We start from the raw sequence: 19,585 nt of genomic DNA on the forward strand, positions 1-19,585 counted from the left end.
AAAAAAATCAATAAATGCATCCACAGTGTTCCATTTTCGCAGTAGATATAAATAATTCGTTAATAATTCTCCACTTATTTCGATGCCCAGGATTGACAATGAATTGTTCTATTCGCAATAGTACCGGGGAATTGTATAAATCATTTGTTGAATTAACAATGTAGTGGTTAATAGGGAAATGGTATAATTTTATCAATTTGTAGAGACTTTCTGTTTTTTTTCACATCAAACTGTCAACTCAAAGGATCGATTCTCATGTACCAACTGTAGTTGCGTTGCAAACGAGAATTCAGGAGTGCGAATAGCGTCGAGGCAATTCTGAGAAATTAGCGGGCGTAGTAACGCCGTCAGTAGTATTGCATCATGTGAGGGGAATGTTTTGAAGCGGCGGTCCACTGTTTTGCGATTTTCAGTGTTAAAATTAATTATTTGGAGACGAGAAAAAAGTGTTATAAGTGAAAAAAATGAAAACCAGTGACAGGAGCCATTTTATTGTCTCTGTGGAAGGCTTATGTGGTTGAATTACCAACGCTCTCAATTTTGCCAAGGCGCCCTTTTGGTTTCTTCAAGTGCAACGCATTCACGAGTACACGAGATTTCAGCTCAACGTAAATTCCATCAGATCACGGAAGTTTATGGATTTATTCATCGGAGAATGAAATGTATTCCCATCTTTTAGCATTACCGTTTTTATTTTCATTTTTTTTAGGTATTACCAATTTTATTTCTTCAATTATCCGCTACAAAGTACCATTAACCGACAAAAAAATAATTAAAAAAACTAAAAAATAAGGGAATGATGTTTGGCCAATTAAGAAAATGTTTCTTGTAAGAGATGAGTGACCAAGGTTCGAATGATTATCAATATCAACTCGTGGAATATGTGGACGAGACCACTCTTGATGGCAACATTGCAATCGAGATCGTTCTGTCTAGTTGGATAAAAGAAAAATAAGACGAGGAGGAGGATTTTTGTTTTAGCTACCCACTTTCCAAGGAATATTGGAAACTCGAAAAATAGCTCGAAAAGGGAATATCTCCCAAATCTTCATGGGAATCCTATAAGGTCAAGATTTTGGCTAAAGCAGGTGAATTTGAGAGTCAGGAGAGCATTCAAGATTCCTCTACTCATGATGTTCAATTTCTCAATTGATGTTTTCTACAGACTCTATAAAAAAAGCGCAGAAGAAGCTCAACCATCTCTGCAGACAACGTTCAGGAGTCGACACAGCAGATTCTGAGCCAGAGAAAAGTGAGTCAGGACTTTGAAATTCGAAAAAAAGAGCACGATCGATTTTAGAGAATCAGTACCCACTCGACGACATTTCTGGAGAGGATGTCGAAGTTAAAAAACGTAGAAGAGTGGATAATGACGACCTGAATGACACAAATAATTCTCCACTCCATCAGTCACCGAAGTCATATTCTTCGAATGTGGAAGAGACCGTACAGACAGATATTTTTGAACCACCCCTCGGAACCTCTTTTTCCCTCTCCCTCTCTCACTGAAAAATTCTGAATGCTTTTTTTACCATTTTATATTATTTTTTAGATACGACAAATGTCGCCAAAATTTATCAAAGACGACTCTTACTCCTAAAATCTCGCCAAAAATTGCGTGATGACAATAAAAATGATTCTTTGAGGAGTAAGTTATTGGGATTTTATTCACAATCGAAAATGAAAAAAATTTACTTAGCAAAGGCTATTCGTTGATGTAAAAATCACAACGAATTAACTTTCCCTCCTTTTTTCCATTTCTATTTTTTTATTCTTCATCATTTATCTGTATTATGTAGATTAACTATTGGGTATTCTCTCTAGTGTTCTTGGCCGACTATATCGATACATCTCAGGGTATCCTTTCATGTGATAATCGTCTCACCATCCATAATTTCAAAAGAACCTTCCAGTCTGATTTGAGTAACCACACACAGGCTGTACAACGTACAGTAATTGCTTCCAAGTCTTTAGAAAATCTTCAGGGAGAAAAAATCGAACTAATGGAAGACAAATTGGGAATGAAAATGCCAATGAAGGCTCCAGAGGACTTTGAGGAATCGGAAAAATTGTTAAATTTAGAGATTACAGAGCATGTGGCGAGTTTAAAGGAATTACGAGCGGCTTTTGCAATTATTCCTTTTTTGATCATTTTTTTATTCATTTTCGACGTAATAAACACATAAAAATATACATTTTAGATGGATTTTTTGGAACAAGTCACTTATACATCGAAGGATTGCAAGAAGGATATCCAGGGAATTCTTACAGTCTTGATAAAAAAAGCCATTCAACTTGAATATAGTAGCGCTGGACGAAAAGTGCAAGGAGTGGGGAAGAAGGCTTTCAATGCAACTCAAACGTGCAACTGCATAAGAGGTGCTTTGATTTATTCATTTTACTTCTCACACAAACGAGATTTCTAAATTTGTGTTAGCCCGCGAGATAATCAACTGAGTACAATAAATAAAAAAAAACTTTTCCTTTCATTTCAAATGCTTGCAGATATGACATTGATTGAAATAAAAGTGTTACGAATTTATCAAGATCGTATAGTTTCAATTTTTTATGTACAGATTGAAAAAAATAATTTTTGATAATAAACTCACGTATTTAGAATTTCTCACCGTATCGTTTTGTGGAATCCACATAAATTCAGATGAAATGATTAAATCTATTATCCAATTCAATATAAAGAAGGAAAATCCAAGGCTACGAGGTTTGAGGGAGTAAGACATTCAGATGCTTTTTAAATGGTTGACTAAATTGATAAATTGAATGAAGTTTTTGATACCTTTGCATTTAATCGAGACAATCCCACAATTACTGGCGCAATTCTTCACTGGATTTTCCTTAATTGCGATCATTGTAATGCGATTAATCTTTTCGAGAATAATTGTTTTCTCTAACAGAATTTCTCATAGCCAAATACCAAATATCAGAAAAGTCAATGAATATGCTTACGATAACTAGTGACTGGTTATCAGGAGCAGGTTATCGAGAAAGAAGAGCTTCAGAGAAGAAAAGGACTCGAAATTCCATTTAACATTGATTGCAAGGAGAGGCCATAGAAAGATGCGTTGACGTAATGTTTCAGTGCTGATAGCACGTACCATAAACTTATATTATAATATTTTGTATTTGAAAAATATATAAAAAATAAAAAAAATGGTTTGTCAATATGAGTTTTCTTTTCACAAAATTTAGTCCTGAAACAAGCTTCAACCAGGCTTTGCTCACCGGTGAATATCGCGCGTAGATCACTCCAAATTTCCAGTCTTCAAACACTCAAGAATACTAAGCCTGGATCAATCGATGAATTCAGGCTTGGAACAAGCTAAAATTACAGGCTTGGTTCAAGCTAATGACCAGGCTTAAATCGAGCCTTAATTACCGCTTGAAAGTGATTTCATTTTAGGCTTCGCCCAGGCCTCGATATCAAGCCTGGGACAGGCCTGCCTAGGCTTAAATAAAGCCTGTACCAGCCAGGCTTGGGCCAATCGTCAATTCCTACTGGGGCTGTAACTCTTTTCGAAGATAATACAGCTACGATAGCACTACCCAGAGGTGAAAAATTCTCAATAAACTCTAAGCATATTGATACTACTCATCACTTCTGTGGGGATACTTTTAAAAAGATAAAACAGCTAAAGTTTTTCAAAATTAACACTTCAGTTACTAAGCAATGTTTACAATGTTCGTGATATAAAACACTCACGAAAAATATAAATGTCTAGCCTCATACGAGAATCTAGAATTGTCTAACTTTTTCTACTACGTCCACGTCTAATGCCTCACATGAGGACTTCGTCTACCAACTTCGCTCCTCGATTTCCAACTAACTGCTAATTCTAAATATTACCCCTTGGCACCGCTGATTCCTCCAACTTGACCTCTTCCCCGACCCCTGTTATCGGGCCCTGCTCGACATTTTCCGTCTCTGGCAAATTCCCCAAACGTGGCGGAGTGGGCCAGCTAATGGCGCAGGCGTCATTAGTGAGAGTGCGTGGGTTTTACTTCAATAAAATCATAAAACTACGTTCAAAACTTAAAGCTATATCTTAATAGAATACCTTAAACGCCGTAGACATCTGTCTACTATATTCGACAGACTCCCATTTTTTATAACACTACTACCTCTAAAATTTTCCCCGATACTACACTTCATTCACGATTATGAGAAAGCAAGGGTAAGTCAGGTTGACACAATTCACACTGAACATCAACTAGCTGACCTACTCACCAAGTCATCAGGTAAAACGAGATATGTAAACCTTCGTACATTAATGGGATTATAATATGTTAATGTAGGACTTGGAAAACTATTGTAAAATTGAGTTGTGTTAAGAAATCTCATTTTAAATAGCTTCCGTTTTGTACAAATAGAGGGCAAATGGCGCAAAAAAAGGATGGGAAAATGATTGGACGGCGGTCTGGTGAAGATGGCAGAGTGAGGTGAACGAAAAAGATATTTTTCTCCTTTCTATGTTAATAAATAATTACGTTTATTCAAATAAATGAAGAGTTGACTATTTGAAATTATTAACAGTCCTGACGACTGTTGGATTCCAAAAAGTAAAAGTAATTCTTTTTGAATAATCTTTATTCTTGAGTCTACTTGTGCAATGTTCAGCTCTAGCTGACCAATTCAGTTCGAAGGGTGGAACTGTTCTGTGCCTAATTCTAAAAACTGCTTATCACTAAAATCTTAGCCAGTAAGTCGGAGGGTTGTAGGAACTGGAATGGGAAAGGCCCAAGATCTTTGATTGGCTAAAATTAAGGAAGGAATGTCCTTTGAGGGCTGAACTCAGGAAGTAGGGAGAAATGAGGGAATTGCACGGAAGAGTGCAATTAGGTAGGAAACGTGAGGAATTGGAAAGTGTCCGGATTATAGTCATGAAGTGATTGGAGAGGAGATTCTGGATGGGACATCTGGTTAACAGAAGTAAGGATTTAGGGAACTACTAGGATTTATGGTGAGCATGCAACACGACACCGTGAGTCTATCGGCAAATGTCTGGATGCTAGAAAAGAGAGTCAATATTCATACATTGATTAAATCGATGTATTGGTTAGTCCGAAACGTCACCCTTATATATTTTATTAAAAAATTAGCAAATAATCAAATTGAACAATTAAAGAAGTTTAGTTTAATTTAATTCCCCATATCCTAATGTAGTCATAATTCCAAACCGGAAATAGCTGAGTAATTAAAAGTGTTGCACTGTTTTTGAAAATTGACGATTCAACCATCAATATCAGTTTTTCAGGGGTCATGAATTCTTGACTGATTACACGTCATTCATTGATTACTTTACGATCGTCGATAGTCATCATCAAATTAATGGCAATTTAGAGGTATTTTATATATTCCGTTCAGTAATAAAATTATCATTTTCGAAACACATGTTTGGAAAACGTGGCCTTCTCAGTATCAAATTAATTATTTGAGAGTCGAACTATTCATTTCATGAAACGATTACTCAACTTTTAATAGATCAATCGATTGCGCATATATATATAGTTTCCAGTCGACTACATTGGTATTTAATTTATTACAAAAACACGAAATTGATCTGAATGAAATCACGTGAGCAAATACAGATAAAGATAATAATTTGGAGATCGCGTCTAATGTATCGGAATCATTCAGCTAATAGATGAAATAATGGGAAAATAAATGAGAAAGGGATTAATTATATCGAATCGTTAGCAATAACACAAATGTTCAAATATTGGCCGAGGTGCCAGATGGTATTAAAGCAATAATATTCCGCGCAGAGAAAATTCCTTAAGATTCCTTAGTGAACCATGGAACATATTTCGATTTTCGGGTTCTGTGTTCTACTCTATGGTAAGTGACCACATAATAGGAACGGGGCATAGAGTCCAAGTTTTCCAAATATATTCCTTCAATTCTGCGTAAGCAATAGATGGCTACGACAAGCAGTGATGCTATGACAGATGAAATAGACAAAAACCAGATAGAATCTCAGTTGTGACAGACATTACATATATTTTAAAAATGTGTAACTATCGTGCGCCTGTCAAAGTTAGATATAAAACTAAGACCTGTGCCGCTGTGCTAAAAACCGCAAATGATCCAGGCAGACAGTGTAGGGCCCATGACGATGACCCAAAAAAAATCAGAATGACGAGAAGCGTTACGAGACGATGTTGATATTGCCTCGCTATAGAAATGATAATTTAAATTGATTTCTTAGCTAATCAGGATTCATACCCGACTGCGGTGTTTCATTCCACGATTGAAATAATACACTTTCTAAAACTTCTTGTATTTTAGTGAAAGTATTACAATTTTCAAAAATGACCCACGTTACAATTGAGTGATATATTCTAGAGACATATCTTCTAAAGTGGTCAGGATATGAGTGATCATGCCCTGGGTGTTACAGGCGTATATGTTATCTGTCGAGAATGCTTATCTTCTAAGAGATGCTGTATGCAATTAGTGGGGAAAAATGCATTTATGAAGTTTATCTAGGAAATTCTACATGGGATAATTTGGGTTAGACCATTTATTAGGGAAAATAATAAATGCTAGATAATTAACGTTATTTGCTAAGAATCGGTACGTCTTCATACTTAGTTGCAATTCCATTTATTACTTGTATAAAATAGTTCAGGCGAGAATATTTCGCTATCAAAGGCACTCCAGTGTTTAAAATTTGAGTTATGTGGGTCAGATTCAGACAAACATTTCCAATATTTTGTGCTTCCGACTCGGAGCTATGTGATGAATCATATTTGAGATGTTATAATTTTACCTCAGAATGATATACAATCAATTTATATATTTCACTGCACAACTTAGGAATGGAAGCCTTGTATTTGAATGATTGTTCCATTCAATTACACGTTTTATAGAATGTTTCGGAACGTGAAGACATGACGTTCTTACATCATCGCTGTATGTATATGTTGGAGAATTCCAAATTTGCAAGATTATTTTGTAAACAATTCTACATAAATATGGAGAAACTGATGGATGAAAATCTTGATTAACCTTTATGGCATTTGGACCGATAAAACCGTGACTTTGATCTCACTTCGTTCGGATAAATCGCGTCTTTTGGGCCCAATAACATAAAATGCTCTCAAAAGTAAAAAAAAGTTTTTGTGAGAAAAACGCCAAGTAACCATGTCGATACCTTGGCCGCGAAAACGAATGGTGTCTATTATGTTGATAGGAAATTAAGCCTTCTCTCGTCTTCGGCTCGGATTAAAAAGGCAAATCCGTGAAATGATACTTTTATTTCCTAATGACATGATTTACTATTATGATGACCTGCCATTTTAGCTCGATCGGTCCAATCTCTATCAATTAACATATCTTCAATGACGGACGAGATCTTTCATTCATCGCTACCACAGATGGTATCGAAAACGAGCATAATTGAATGAGTAATATCGTATTCAATCGATATTCAATTTTTCGTGTTAAATGATTATGTGGAATATCGCAGAATAAGCCCGATCACCTTCGCTTTCTTAACCTGAAAATTTTCGTCTTGATCCCTCAAACATTATTTTTTTTTATTCTTTCATACGATGTATTTCCTTTGCATTGAATTTATTTTCTGTTATCACAACTAAAGCATGAGCTACACCAACAATAATTTACTCAGTCGTTTTAAATCCAGGGGTATCGGCCGAGTCTCATCACACATGAAATAATAAATGCCAAAAATAAACCGAGGGGTAAGCTACAACGGTCTTCACAGAATTATAGAGCCGATTCTATATCAGAAAAATCAGTAATTTAATTTGTCGTATAACACAGTAGACTAATAACAGGAATCTAAAAAAAATCCACGTGAGGTATCGAAAGAGAGAGTTATTCAATAACTACTTATCTGAAACGTGGTCAGCGAAGGAAAGATGACGATTGTCCTCCTAATCCTTGCCAGTGAACTCATTCTCCCGCTCTTTTCAACTTCTATTGGAGTGAGGAGAATACTAGCCTAGTTATCTTCAGGTTATGTGACCTATCACCCATTACAATGTCCTCTATCGTAATCAATTGAAACGTTATCATAATCAATTAAATAAAATAAGAAAGAGTGATAGAAATCAACTACTACAGGTTTTTTAATCAAAACGATGTTTTTGGTCATTTCACTATTTAGATCTATATGCATTCTTAACAGATAAGAATTAATAGGATGAAACATATTGTGAAAACCATGCGGAAACGCGCCATTAATTTATGGATGACAAAGAAAATATACTTCCATATTTCAATAACTCATCTATAGTCGCAAAACTGTTGTCATCTACTTGTCTTAACATTTTATCTACTAAATAATTTAATGAAAAATTGGAATAGCACGAATTTTGGTATGACCAGACGATTAAGAATTCTTTGAAAAGGTGATTCCCGAGAATTAGCTTGACCATGACCAGTTACGAAAAAATAAAGGGCAAAATATGATGGGTGTTTTGAAGCGTATAAACATATGCCACGAAGGTTTCACTCACTCGGTGAACTCATGTATATGTCGCGCACGCGAAATTAATCGGATGCGCCTTTAATAAATGAAGGGAATACTGCACTTGAGTAAAATCTTAAATTTATTGTACCAAGTTTCGAAATGACAATAGGTCTGAAGCGACGACTTCTTCCTTACAACGTTCGAGTGTAACTAACTCTACAGCTAATTCTACAAAATCATCTCGGGTCTCGCCCCCTCTCTTCTGGCAAGAGGGACCCATAATAAGGCTTAAATTTTCATACAAATTTGGTTGTATGAACCAACCGAAACTAAAATAGTTGATGGTCAGGTTATGGTATTGCCTGACCCGTAATCCTAAACGAACTTTATGGAATGGCCTGAGTGAAGGACGCATGCAGCCAATATTTACTTTACAATATGTCCTAAGAGATGAGCTTTAGGATTTTACAATTTGATGGTTTGCCATTGCCTCAAATGCCAAAATACTGGCCATATGAAACAATCACGCGCACACGTACAGGGTCTCAACAATGGGACTTGACTGTGTTGGGTTAGACACTAAAGTATGCAGGGCGTCCCAAAACTGAACGTCCAAACTTTAAACTTAAGTTGGGGGTAAAATTCTGGATCGAAAAATCCTGAGCGACTTTTTGATCAGACGCACACTCTTCAACTTATTCAGGGTTGAAGTTGGACGAATCAGGGGCGTGGGATAACCGCTCGCACGACGGTGAGGAAAACATGCGAGTGTGGTGGTGTCCCCACCATACGGTACTACTCCCCTGCGGCGGCAGAAAGATGACTGGCGGCGGTGGGTAAGAGGAAGGGGAGGGAAATGAAAAAAATGAACACCCGCCCGCTACATAAAAATTATTTACTCCTTCCCTAATTAATGCGAAGGGATGAAACCAAGGGCATTCGATAGAGGAATAATTTCTCCATCGATTGAGGCCCATTCCACCCCTTAATCTAACTGAAAAAGAGAAAAAACCAGCGCTGAAAATTACAGCACTGGAAAAAAAACCCGAAGATTTAATTGTCTAAAGCCCCATTGGCCCTGAAAAAGCAGTTTCTTCTCCTCTAATTAATGCCAAGGGATGAAACCAAGGTCATTCGATGTAGAAATAAATTCCCCATCAAGTGAGGCCCATTTCATCCCTCACACTGATCGAAAAAAAAATAAAAAACAGCGTTGAAATTTACATGAATTCTCCATCAATTGACACCTATTTCATCCTCCATTTATTTCAAAGGAAAAAAAGCTATCAAAATGATGGTGGTGATGAAATATTCACCAACTAAAAATGATCGCACATTCACAATCTGATTTTAGCGATTCTCGAAAGTTCCTTCGTTCTGCATTTGATGGCCCTGAAAAGAGCCGTTTCTTGGTGGTCCTGAAAGGGCCGATTCATGGATTGTTCTAAAAAGAACATTTTTCGAAAATTCATCACAGGAGGTGCTCAAATCTTCTGCCGTTTTCCTGCAGACACATCCTCGCCCTGCTGAGAACTTCCATGCGGACTCTTTGCATCATCTCAGGGGTTATGAGAGCTGCGCTCGCGTGAATACGTGCCGCCAGCATCTCACGATTCTCCAAATCTACCGAGTAAACTTTTGCCTTGAGGAAGCCCCAGAGGAAAAAGTCGAGCGGAGACAAGTCCGGGGATCTGCAGAGGGTTGTGGAAGGAAATGGAAATAGGCTATTGCATTTTGGAAAAAGGATTGATTGAAAGGATTCGGGAGGCCAGGGTACAGGACCACCTCGTCCCATCCACTGATCTGGGAAGCAATCATTCAGCCACTCCCTCACAGCAAGAGTACGGTGAGCAGGAGCACCGTCATGGGGAAACCAGACAGTCTGCCAGCAGGACCATCCCCCATCATGTGAGGAATATTCTCCTTGAGGAACGCGAGATAGTTTCCTCCCTGAGAAGTTGTTATGAATGAGATGATGATGAAGGTGATGGAAAGGGGTGAGAAAAGGAGAAAGGAAAAGGAAACTTACGTCAAGGATATCCGGAAGGAGCCGCAGATGCACTTCGTCACCGCAAATCCCTCCCCAGATGTTCAGGCGGTCCCAGCGATACTGAAATCCTCTCGTCTGGGAAACCCTAGGATTTTCAACTGCCCAATGATGTTCGTTGTGGTAGTTAAAAACTCCCTCCCTGGTAAATGATGAGTCATCCGTCCACAGGATGTTGCAGAGGAAGTCAGGGTTGACTCGATCCTGATCGATCACGAATCGACACCACTGAACCCGAGCTTCCTCGTTTTCCGGTAAGAGCTCATGAACCGGCGTAAAATGGAACGGGTGCATGTGCTCCCTCTGTAGCACTCTGTGGACGGTAAACTTGTTCCAGTCCATCTGCCGAGCCACGACCCTGACGCTGGCACGAGGATCATCCTCAAACCGCTCGAGTACGGCTTCCTCTCGCTGCACTGCACCAACGTTCCTGGGTCGTCCTCCGCCATGAGCTGGTGTCAAACGACCCTCCTCCCTTGCACGATTATTCACTGCAATAAAAACCCTATGATCCGGGTGGCGACGGTTGGGAAAATCGCGAGCGTACGCCTCTGCAGCGAGACGCGGGGGGAACGCCATAATCTGTAATAAAAATGAATATCTGCGTATTCAGCGTTCGAAAACGCCATCGAAAATGAATCTCGCGGTGAGATTTCGAGCTCGTGCAGGGTAGGGTGGTGAGAGAAACAATAACACGCGGAGAAAACAGTCGCAATCATCTAGACGATTGCGAATTATCGAGTATTTCAAGTTTTTCAGGAAAAATCACTCGTGCTTCGCGCGAGTCGTCAAGTTTTTCAGTCGCGAGAAGTCGTCAAGTTTTTCAGGAAAAATCACTCGTGCTTCGCGCTCGCGATTTTTTAACCTGAAAAACTTGACTCCTTCATTTGTTCGCAACGAATCTATCGGGAAATACTCGATAATTTTGAAACTCTTGTGCTGTTATATGTGATTATTTTTCCTATCCAAATTTCGGCACAGAGAATTGTGCTATGAAATGAAATGAGGTTTATTTGGTTCAGTTAACGTTTGTTTTTTTATATATAGCCTACCGGCAGAATTATCAAAAAATTATCGCATGTAATACCACAAAAGCTCCGAAATTATCGGATATTTCCCGATAGGTTCGTTGCAAACAAATGAATGTGTTAAGTTTGCCAGTTTAAATATCACGAGCGCGAAGCGCGAGTGATTTTTCTGGAAAACTTGACAAGCTTCTTTGTTTGTAGGGAATCTTGAGGGAAATATCAGATAATTTCGAAGTTCGAGTGGTATTCGGGGGATTATTTTTTCCATCCAAATGTTGGCCGATAGAATTGCACCATGAGACATAATTTTCAACGAATTGCCATTTAATCTGTCAGATACAATTGAGGGTTACTTCATCATTTGTTTTTTTTTTATATAGGCAACATGCAAAATTTCCAGTGAAATTTCCAAGAATTTCCGCTGAAATACCGTGTTGGCTATACAAAATAACGTCGAATGGTGCAATCCTATTGGCCAAGATTTGGATGGGAAAAATAATCGCTCAAATTCGGGGTAGGCTATACAAAATATCAACAAATGGTGCAATTCTATTGGCTGAAATTTGGATGGGAAAAACAATCAGTAGTAATACCCCAAGAGCTTCAAAATTATCCGATATTTCCCGAGAGTTTCGTTGCGTAGCAACGAGAGGGATAAGTTTGACAGGTTAAAAATCGCGAGCGCGAAGAGCGAGGGTTTTTCTGCGAAACTTATCCCGATCGCTGCTACGCAGGAAAACTGGAGGGAAATATCCGATCAATTTTGAAGGTCGAAGGGTATTCGGCTGGATTATTTTTTTTATTCCAATTTCAAGCAATAAAAAGTGTGGCATTTCACGTCATATGGTATGGTTTTTCACTCGTAGTTGTGACTTCCCCAGCGTATATTTTCTGTCTGCAGAAAATGCAGAGAATTGTTTCCAAAGTGTAGCTTTTGTCTTCACTGTATTATTAGGGACCTTATTTTTAATTTTTTGATCAATAATCTCCAAGGATTCTCCTCCAAATCTGCACATGTCGAGGTAAAGTCTTTGAACTTGATTTTTTGTAATGACAGTTTTGGGGTTTGAAACGCGTACAAATTGTTTATCGGATATTTTCATTGCTTAGCAACAAACCGGGAAATATCCGAAAAATATCCGAAGTAAAACTCTCTTACTTGTACCACGTGACGGGAAATGCCACCATTTGATTGGTTGAAATTGGGATGAAAAAAATAATCACGATAAAACCGCTCTACTGGGTGAGGACAAATAAATAGTAAATGAGATAGAAATAACAATTATAATTTGGAGAACTTATAGTTGTTGATAAAAATAAAAGAAGGGGGGAGGAGGTGGCGTGATCATTCAATCGGGTTGTCAGTAGACCCGATGACTCTTTGCAAACGGAGAGAAAAATATGAGAATTTTTGTAGTGTAATTACGGTAAAAATTACTGTGGTGCAATCTCGGTGGAAATTGCAACCACAAGAATCGGTGAGTTGTCGGTAAAACCGGGTGGTTCTCGCTACGCAACTCGGTGGTGCGATGAAAAGAGATCTAGGTATCCAGATATCTTTCACCTGGCAGGTGAGATGTCGAACGAGGGGTTCGAAAAGGGGGGGATCCCCATGTTCTGTCTGACTAGGAACGACGGTACAGGCACTCGTGGATTTCAGGCGTTATTGCGTTTACTAATCGTGTCGGGTTCTTCGGTTAATTAAGCATTCAGTTCAACGGCTTTAATTTCTCTAGGGCTGGATCGGCCTGATTTCGACAGTGAGCACGTATTTGTATCTCGTTTCCCTCTCACCTTACGCAGCTCCGGCGGAGTGAGATTTCGGCTTACGCAGCTTTGGCTTAACACACCGTCAAAGTAGGCATGTGCAATTTCGTTTTCCATAGACTTACGCGGCTAAGCTGTCAATAATGATTGAGATAGTATCATCTCCGTAGGAAATAGTAGTAAATCTACCCCCGGCTAATGCTACTCAAGCGTTGTGGTTTTGCGGATGGCCTCGTCTAGCTGAGGCGAATTTTATGCCAGCTGATAATTATGCTGGTGCTGGGACTCAAATTTTTCCTGAACTCGAACTGTGCTGGTGCACTGACTCTAACTTGATCTACACTGATCGAAATCTACCCTAAAGTGAAGACCTAAGGTGAAGAAGGCATTATATATTCGCAGGAGAGGGTTTCTCATTCAGGTTGATGGGCACGCTCACTTGTTTAAGAAGAAACTTTTCTAAGGAAAATACATATCTCAAACTATGGGGGCACTTAACAGCGGAAAGTTTCCCCGTTCATTAAACAATTATATCTCCCGTCCCAATTAAAATTAAGGTATGCAACAAACGGAAAATTCAATTCTCCTTCAAACAGCATTGGTTTCATCCTTAATATTCTATAGCGAGTAAAAAAATTGGCTGAAACGCATAAAAAAACATGTGGATCGCATAGGATGGCAATCCCCCGTTCAACCTATCCCTACGACGACGGGATTGCCGTCGAGCAACAGACATCGACAACCCACCGAGCCATCAAAATCAACAGTGGCGCTTCCCCGCCTGGGGTTATTACTAGCGTTCGCGTGGGGTCAATCGGCTCCCCAGATCTAAGCCTCTACTTCTGTCAATCCCCTTTGCTAAGCATCCCGTTTTTGTGTGACAACCGCCCCAGTAACAATTTAACGAGAACTCTACAGTGAATTTATTTTTATGGCTAGAGTCCAGATCTGGGATATTCATCCTTCGCGTCATCTGTACTTTGGTATGAAGGGGCACTTTATAAGGTCCACTGGATATATTCTATCGGGGCGTTTGCTTATACTTGTAGTTTTTATTACTCAGGATGATAAAGCTAGGGCGGCCGTTTCACCAATTTATACGATGACTGTTGAGGCCATTTCGTAGTCTAATGGAGGTGGTTCGGAAATTCCTCATTTAATTTCGGATTTCAGAAAGATACAAAAAACCGCGGCATCCGCGCAGCACTTCTGTCTAATGGCGTTGGTTCTCAGCTCCATTTACCTCCGATTCCGTTACTATTGTTTAACTTTGCTACTAATGTTCAGAGGTTGCTCATCGTGATCTTCGATTTCCTGTGCGAATATTGAGAAGGGCTCAGTTTTCGGGCGAGCAAGAATTCTCTACACAGCAATAATGTAGGAATTCCATTGTTCCCAGTAGATACGGAATAGTGATAGTTTAGAGGCCATTCACTATATTTTTTGATAGAAACATATTTAATTGTTAATCAAAGGTATCAGAATGTACCAGTAATTGAGAACAATGCATAATAACTTTCAAGACCGGATTTTTCATCGCCGAATACCACTATACATAAATTAAAGGGGACTCCGCGATTTTTTTGATATTCGTCTCTGTTATGTCAAAAGAGATGGACAAGGGAGGTTGTGGAGGGAAAATAATAAAAATAAAGAATTTAACTTTAATGTTGACTCTGACGAGTCTATATTTAAGAAAAAAACGCGTTGCACTCCGGGAGTGCAGGCAGAAGTGAAAACTTGAACTTATGGCGCGTTGGGCACTTTTTTGGGTGAGCATTTTTAGGTGCGCTCGCAACATGAGAAAATGTACATAAAAAATCAAGTTTATCAAAGCAATGTGGGCACTTTTTGAATGAACATGAAGTATAATAATATAGATACTATATTCGAAAAAAGTGGTTTTATTTAAATGAGTAAATATTAGTAAATAGTAAATACAAAATTTATCAATTCTCATCCATAATTTCAACAACTCTTACATCATCATTATCAGCCTTTTCATCAAATTCTAAAACTGAAACAATAGGTCTATGGCAACTAAAGTGTGAAATGAACAATTTTGATTTAAATCTATTTATTTTTCTTGTGAATACTGCATCACTAGTAGTTTTGTATTTTTTTGTGCTAAAATTGCCATCATTGGACATCGTTAAATCAAATTCTTCATATAAAACCGCATCCATTTTCAAGACAAATCTATAATCAAAAATAAAAATGTAGATTTTTTTAAAGCTATAATCGTAGCATATATATTTTTGCCGACCATCCGAATTTCCGATCGTCGATTCACGTCCCTACACTGAGAAAAAAAAATTCTAGGAAATAGAAATTATTGCATTGAAACAAAACTTTCTCGCATCGTATAGTCGTAAAACGAAATCGCATTGTAACGCAAAGACATCCATTTGGCATAACAACATAACATAACTCAATGTATTAACAGAACTATATTTTTTGGCGCCCAATACGTATCGGTTCCATTCAATCTATAATGAATTCGTTTCTACAGGATTCTGTTTTACGACTACTCAAAACGATAATTTCTAGTTATCAGAGAATTTTTCTCTCAGTGTAGTGAAATTATCTACTAAATTGAGTATATTTTCGATTTTTCGAGTTTCGCTACTTTTCCGGCTTTCCCATAATTTTTAGCGATTTTCCAACCGCCGATTCACGTCCCTAGTGAAATTCTCTACTAAATTGAGTAAATTTTCGATTTTTTGGGTTTTCCTACTTTTCCGGCGTTCCAATAATTTTTAGCGATTTTCCGACCATCGAATCACGTCCCTAGTAAAATTCTCTAATAAAACGAGTATATTTTCGATTTTTCAGGTTTTCCTACTTTTCCGGCTTTCCGATAATTTTTAATTCTTAGCTGAAATGAGCATACTGATAATTTTCCTAATTCCCCAAAATTTCGAGATTTTCTATAATTTTGTAGAAATTTATCAACTTCATACTTTAAATGCAGCGCCTTTTTAAACGCTAGCGCCACACTTGTATTCTTTTAATGTAACTGTTGCTAAAACAGGAAGTTGTTTCCCTAGCGGAAGAAAGAAACAGCTCATATACAGGGTCATTTATATGATCCTGGTGGGACTGCACCGGGATGTTTTGGGGGTGATTTGGAACCGAAAAGTCCTTTTCCACTTTTTGCTCAGATGCACCCCTATCGAAATATTGGGGTAAAAAGCACGGCCAATGGGGCCCGAGCATTGCGCGGCTCTACGTCCGTGTGCCGCGGGTAAGCGGTGTGCGTGCTTCCCCTTCTCCACGGACGGACGTTCCATTTCGCTAGTGAGAGAAAGAGAGAGGGGGAAAGATATTGCTCATTGCCAATTTCAAGACAATCCTTTCGGGGGGGGGGGGTGATTAGATTACATAATTAATCCGGATTCCGCGGGAATCGCGAGCCATCCCCTGGGAATGTTGACATGGATTGTTTATTATTAATTATCTTGATAAGAGGCTCTTTTACAGGACTTTGTCAAGAGACCTTCCTTGTTGTAAATTTAAGTTACAATAAAAAAGATCTCTTGACAAAATACTTTAGGCCTCCTGCATCATGAGATAATTAACATTTAAACAATTAGCTGCGGAATTCCAAGGGGGATGCCCATGATTTTCGGGATTTTTCCACCAAAAAAGACGTTTTGACAATTATCTTGTAAACAAATGGGTTTACAACATTTTGTCAAGACGGTTTTTTTGCCAGAAATCCTATTTTAAACATTAACTATCTTATGTAAAAATCGCGAAAATGTCTTGGTTTAGTAATTAATCGCGGATTTTTGTTTAAATTTCAAATCCAATTATTAAATAAACAAATGGATTTACGGGATCCCACCACGAGACGTTTGTTGTAGAAAATTTGATTCTCCGCAAAAAATGTCTTATGACGAAAGGCCGTAAATCCATTTGTTTAGTTGATAATCAACGAAACGCGTTTATTATTTAACGCGTTTAATATTATTTCGACAATTTTAAACATTAATTATGTAATCTAATAACCCCCTCCCCCCCGAAAGGATTGTCTTGAAATTGGCACGGAATGGAACGTCCGTCCGTGGAGAAGGAGAAGCACGCATACCGCTTACCCGCGGCACACGGACGGAGAGCCGCGCAATGCTCGCGCCCCATTGGCCGTTCTTTTCACCCCAATATTTCGATAGGGGTGCGTCTGAGCGAAAAGTGGAAAAGGACTTTTCGATTCCAAATCACCCCCAAAACATGCCGGTGCAGTCCCAGCAGGATCATATAAATGACCCTGTATACCTATGCGTATACTAATAGCAGTGATGCCAGACGCGGGCAAAAATCCCACGCGTGGGGGTTTCATGCGCAACTCCCTCGCGCAACTACTGCTGCGGAGTGGGGCAGTGGGAGACGTGTGGGTCCCGCATCTGGCATCACTGTAAAATCTCATCTGTCGCGAGTTCACGAGAAAATGCTCACCCACAACAGTACAGCTATGCAATAGGTTAAATTTTAACGTCGTCATACGACACTGTTGCCGCATTCTTCACATTTATAAATTTAAACAAAACAAATCTATCACTCCTAAAAATGAGGTAGTGTTATTTAGACACCGTTATTAATGAAAATCACCATACTGGGTCAAAGAAAAGAAGTTTACTCGTGAAACTACCAAAGGAAACTGAGGAGACACCCGACAGAAACTATTCTCATTGTTTCTAGAGGTATGACCTCAACTCACCTTGGGTGAGGGAAAACCCAGACGAATGGTACAGGCCTTTCGTCATAGTTTTCCTCCTCAAAGTTTCAGTCCCAATGTATCAACTATTTTAATAGAAGACACTTCTGAGCTAATATCTAAGTTCACTCAGGAAACTCACGACTTGATTTTAATTGTTCGTTTTTATTTTATTGATTAACAAGATACATATGGTTGCCTCCTGTTATATTTTATTAAATGGAATTGAAATTAATTGAAATATATTTTAAAGATATCTATGTTTTGAAATCCGAGACGATCTTAAATGTCTCAAGGCGCACGATGCGATTGCTTAAACTGCCCGGAGAACTGAACTAACTGACTGGAGAAAAATGCTACACTTATTTTTGTGTCGGAACAATTGGGCGTTCCCAATTTTGGTATTCAAACTTATAGGAGGCAAAACTATGTGTCGTCTGATTGATGGGAAAGGATAAGTGAGTGTTATGACTGGTCAGTTTGAACTTTTCCGACCTGAAAATTTGGGATTGTATGGAGTCCGCATGGAGTCCCGTTTTTGGAAAGGACCCTAGGTTCGAGTAGGAAGGCCTTGGTGGCATGGAATTGAAGGCTCATCGGGAATGGATTAAGAGAGTGGGAATTTCCCATTTTTTCTGTAATAAGTTTTCCGGAAGACTGGAGGAGAAAATACGCCTGTCGTGCTGAAACGGATTATATTGTAAATTTTAGGAATTTGGGGAAACACATGGCTTGTGCCGGACGTGTAATAAAAAATTAGACAAAGGTCAGTGTTGTTGGGACTGGGGAATTTAGTTGAGATTCAATGGGTAAAAGAAAGATTATCTGTGGCTGAGACATTTAAGATGGAATGGTAAATGGAAATTTCTCCTAATAGGATTTTTGATACGAAACACCCAATATTTCAGGATTACTCCTTCTCCTTCCACATCGGTGCAGTCCAATTTCGTTGGGGTGTAAGCGGACTTTTCCACCTTCCCAATTATTGAATGAGAATTGTTTCAAGAGATTCATATTTTCCCTCCACAATTCCCAATTTATTGACTCAAAATACATTGTGATCTTTCTTCTAATATTTAATTAATTATCAGAGGGCAGGCCAGTAAATCGAAAGTGGCAAAGGCGATTTACAATGAACTAATTTATTAATAGGAATTATGACTCAAATAGTACACAGATTCTGGGATTCACAAGCTTAAAGAATAACGCCTTTTAATTAGATCCAGGGTTAGGGTAAGGCAGGTCACTTGTCGGACCACTTTTATATAAAATAAAAGGGGGAAGGCTCTAATTTTCAATAAAAAAGCGGTAGAATTTAGAGGATCCAATAATTACAAATACTAGAAATGCAATAGACGTAATGTAGGGATCACCGTTGGAAGGGATGTTTCTGGTACCATTGGGAGGGAAATAGATTTGCTGGGATAAGAGGGAATGGAAGGGTACTCACTCGGTGCTGGCCTTGACCAATGTTCTTCACAATGTTGGGGGGTCGTTGCTTGCTGGGATTATCCGGGGGTCTCAACCCTTCCAAAGGGTGAGCAACTATAGCGGGGTTCACGTCCAGTGG

At 38.7% G+C, this 19,585-nt stretch overlaps 1 protein-coding gene across 1 annotated transcript; it reads left to right on the plus strand.

Moving 5' to 3' along the window:
* The first annotated feature begins 835 nt into the window (after window positions 1-835).
* Window positions 836-3,298, plus strand: LOC135168132 (uncharacterized). Its single transcript, XM_064132050.1, has 7 exons — window positions 836-925; window positions 1,022-1,088; window positions 1,166-1,252; window positions 1,553-1,648; window positions 1,825-2,099; window positions 2,202-2,379; window positions 2,913-3,298. Exons 1-7 carry the CDS (start codon window positions 836-838, stop codon window positions 3,044-3,046), a joined length of 927 nt encoding a protein of 308 aa, XP_063988120.1. The 3' UTR covers window positions 3,047-3,298.
* Window positions 3,299-19,585: the final 16,287 nt, after the last annotated feature.

The sequence above is a fragment of the Diachasmimorpha longicaudata genome, chromosome 12 (genome assembly GCF_034640455.1).
Source record: "Diachasmimorpha longicaudata isolate KC_UGA_2023 chromosome 12, iyDiaLong2, whole genome shotgun sequence".
NCBI lineage: Eukaryota > Metazoa > Arthropoda > Insecta > Hymenoptera > Braconidae > Diachasmimorpha > Diachasmimorpha longicaudata.